The sequence below is a fragment of the Theobroma cacao genome, chromosome 2, assembly GCF_000208745.1.
Source record: "Theobroma cacao cultivar B97-61/B2 chromosome 2, Criollo_cocoa_genome_V2, whole genome shotgun sequence".
NCBI lineage: Eukaryota > Viridiplantae > Streptophyta > Magnoliopsida > Malvales > Malvaceae > Theobroma > Theobroma cacao.
Window position 1 is genome coordinate 25,009,978 of NC_030851.1, and position 4,115 is coordinate 25,014,092.

The following is a 4,115-nucleotide window of genomic DNA, read 5'->3' on the forward strand; positions in this document are numbered from 1 at the left end:
ATTGAGCCCTTACACCGATCATGACCCGAGATTGGGGTCGTGACACTAGCTGTTTATTCTCGTAAAGTGCAGTACGAAGTTAGATGTTGGCTTCATTGTATCCCTAAGGCTATTGGCATTATTCCCCTTTGCATACCGAGTGGTGAAGGCGAAATAAGTCTTAAAGATAACGTCTACTGAAAGGCTTGCCTTGAAGTCAATTTTGCCAATTCCTTAAATTCCAACTAAACTCCACTTGCACTAACAATTTTAAGACTTATTTTTTGTGGTGTTGAAATTCGATGGCTTCACTTAAAAAGATGGCTACCAACATTGTCAAGTTAGATCACTTTGATGGAAGAGACTTTATTCGATGGTAGAAAGAGATGCGCTTCCTCCTCATAACTCTTAAAGTCACTTATGTTCTAGATACACCACCACCAAATGAAAAAGGTGATGAAGAATCTGTGGATAGAACTCGTTTGAGGCAAAAATGGGATAATGATGACTACATATGCATGGGACACATTCTTAATGGAATATCGGATGCTTTGTTTGATGCGTACCAGAGTGAAGCTAGTGAAAAACAACTTTGGGACAAATTGGAAGTAAGATACATGGTTGAAGATGCAAGCAATAAAAAATTTTTGGTTTGTCATTTCAATAATTACAAAATGGTTGATAATCGTTCTGTTATGGAACAATTGCATGAACTTGAACGCATTCTAAATACCTTTAAGCAATATGGTCTTAAAATGGATGAAGTTATTGTGGTATCTTTAGTAATTGATAAGCTTCCCCCTTCATGGAGAGACACTAAGAAAACTCTAAAACATAAAAAAGAGGATATGTCTCTCGAGGACCTTGGTAATCATCTTCGAATAAAAGAAGATTATCACAAACAATAAGAAGTCAAGCAAGATGAAAAAGAAAAAGATTATAATGAAAAGAATCTTAAGACTTCAAAGGTCCATATGATGGAACACAAACCATCAAACAAGCCGGTCAAAAGAAAACATTCAGTGGGTATGAATGGCAAAAGTCATAAGTTCAAAAGGTAAAAAAAGGGGCCATGTTTCCATTGTAACATACATGGACACTTTAAGGTAGAATGTAAAATTTTGAAAAACAAAACACAAGGTATGTACAGCAACAAATTTGTGGTTGTGGTTTCTGAGGTCAATCTTCTCCAAGAGATGGAGCATGGTGGATTGACACTAGTGCAACTAATCATGTATGCAATAACAAGAGCTTCTTCAAGACTTTGGAAGCAGTTAATGATGGAAATATGTTATACATGGGAAATTCCTCCACTACACAAGTGAAAGGAAAAGGCACCGTGGAAATTATGTTTACTTCTGGAAAGAAACTTGTACTAAAAAATGTCTATTATGTTCCAGAAGTTACAAAGAACCTTGTGTCAAGTGGCTTGTTGAATAAGTATGGCTTCAAATTGGTATTTGAAGCATATAAGTTCATCTTTACAAAAGGTGGACATTATGTGGGAAGTGGATATTATTGTGAAAACATGTTCAAGCTTAATGTCAATCAGAGTATTACTAGTGTTATTTATATTGATGCCTTGTTTAATGTTCATGATGGTAAATCAAATCTATGGCATAATAGATTAGGTCATGTTCATTATAGACGAATGCATGATATGGCTAAGTTAGAATTAATACCCAACATTGATGAAAATTATGATATGTGCAAGACATGCATGGTCACCAAAATCACAAGAAGCTCATTTCTTAAGGTAGAAAGAAACACCAAATTACTTGCATTAATACATTCTGATGTTTGTAACATGCATAGTGCTCCTTTTATCGGTGTAAAGAATATATTTCGTAACATTTATAGATGATTTCTCTAGATATTGCTATGTTTATTTATTGCATACTAAAGATGAAGCAATGGAGAAATTTAGAATCTATAAAAAAGAAATTGAATTGTATTGTGAATTGCCTATCCAATGTTTACGAAGTGATAGAGGAGGTGAATATTATGATCCCAAGTATTTTGAGTCCATGGGTATTATTCATGATATTATCGCTCCACACACACCAGAACAAAATGGTGTAGCGAAACATAAGAATCGTGTTCTTACGGAAATGGTCAATGCTTTGCTTTCTAATTCAGGTTTGAGAAAAGGATTTTGGGGCAAAGCCTTATTAACGGCTTGCCATATACTAAATAGAATCCCAAACAAAGGAGCAAAACTACTCCTTATGAGCTATGGAAAAGAAGAAAACCAAACCTTAATTATTTAAGAGTTTGGGGATATCGAGCCATAGTAAGAGTTCCAGCGCCAAAGAAAAGGAAATTGGGTGAAAAAGGAATTGAATGTATATTTATAGGATATGCTAATCACAGTAAAACATATCGTTTCATGGTGATAGAGCCCAATGATTCATATTCTGTTAATACGGTCATAGAATCAAGAGACACTATCTTTGAAGAAGCAAGGTTTAATTCAATTCTAGGACCCAAAGACCTAGTAACAAAAAGTGATAAACTTTCAAAAAAAGATGAGAAAACTATTGAGCTCTAGAAGAGTAAAAGAATTAGAAAGCAAAGACATATGGATCTGATTTCTTCATGTACTTAGTAAAAGGTACAAGAGAAGAAACATGTGTATATTTACCTTACTGCTTTACTGTAGAAGGTGAAGGTGATCCTCAAACCTATGAGGAGGCAATAAAGTCTCGAGATGCTTCATTTTGGAGAGAAGCTATACAAGATGAGATGGACTCGATAATGGGAAACAAAATGTGGAAATTGGTAAACCTTCCACTAGGTTCCAAGCCAATAGACTGTAAGTGGATTTTCAAAAAGAAAATGAAAGTTGATGGAACCGTGGAAACGTTTAAAGCAAGGCTAGTAGCAAAAGGCTTTAAACAAAAGGAAGGTGTTGATTATTTTGATACATATGCACCGATAGCAAGAATAGCTACAATTAGAGTGCTTATAGCACTTGCATCTATACATAAGATGGTAATTCACTAGATGGATGTTAAAACAACATTCCTAAATGGTGAGTTAGATGAAGAGGTGTATATGGAACAACTTGAAGGGTTTGTCTTTCTTGGTCAAGAAAGGAAAGTATGTAAGCTTGTAAAGTCCTTGTATGGACCAAAACAAGTGCCTAAACAATGGCATCAAAAGTTTGATGAAGTTGTGCTAACTAATGGCTACAAGATCAATTAATCTGACAAATGTGTCTATAGTAAGTTCCATAATGGTAAATGAGTCATCATTTGTTTATATGTAAATGACATGTTAATCTTTGGAACTGATATAGAACAAGTGGAAGACACAAAAAGGTTCTTGTCAAAGAATTTTGACATGAAAGATATGGGTATGGCAGATATTATTCTTGGTATAAAAATAATAAGAGACAATAATGGCCTAACATTGTCTCAATCTCATTACATCGAAAAGATCACAATGAAGTATGGTAAGTCAGATTGTATGCCAATGACTACGCCTTATGATTCTAATATAATGCTAGTACCCAACAAAGACAAGCTAGTAGCAGAAAATGAATATGCAAAGTTGATTGGATGCCTAATGTATGCTATGGTCTGTACAAGGTCGAATATAGCTTTTGCGATTATGATGCTAAGTCGATTTACAAGTAATCCAAGTAAACAACATTGGTATGTTGTTCATAGAGTTCTAAGGTACTTAAAGAGTACAAAGAATTATGGCATTTGTTGTTCAGGTTTTCTTTCAGTTTTAAAAGGATATACAGATGTTAGTTGGAACTCAAATAAAACGGATCATACTTCTATAATTAGTGGGGGTGCTATTTCTTAGGGTTCTAAGAAACAATCTTGTCAGGCAAACTCCACTATGGCGGCTGAATTTATAGCTTTATCATCTGCCACCCAAGAAGGGAAATGGTTGAGAGATTTACTATATGAAATTTCGTTATGGCCTAAACCAATGGCACCAATCTTGATACATTGTGACAATGAAGCCACTGTATCAAAGGCATATAATCAAGCATACAATGGAAAAAGTCGATATATTGGACTTCGACACAACATTGTAAGACAAAGAATTGTTAATGGTATAATCATTATAAGTTATGTGAGGTCTGGTGAAAATTTAGTGGATCCGTTGACTAAAGG

At 34.6% G+C, this 4,115-nt stretch overlaps 1 protein-coding gene across 1 annotated transcript; it reads left to right on the plus strand.

The window, feature by feature from the left end:
• On the plus strand, window positions 366–887 carry LOC108660681. Its single transcript, XM_018114940.1, has one exon. It carries the CDS (start codon window positions 366–368, stop codon window positions 885–887), a length of 522 nt encoding a protein of 173 aa, XP_017970429.1.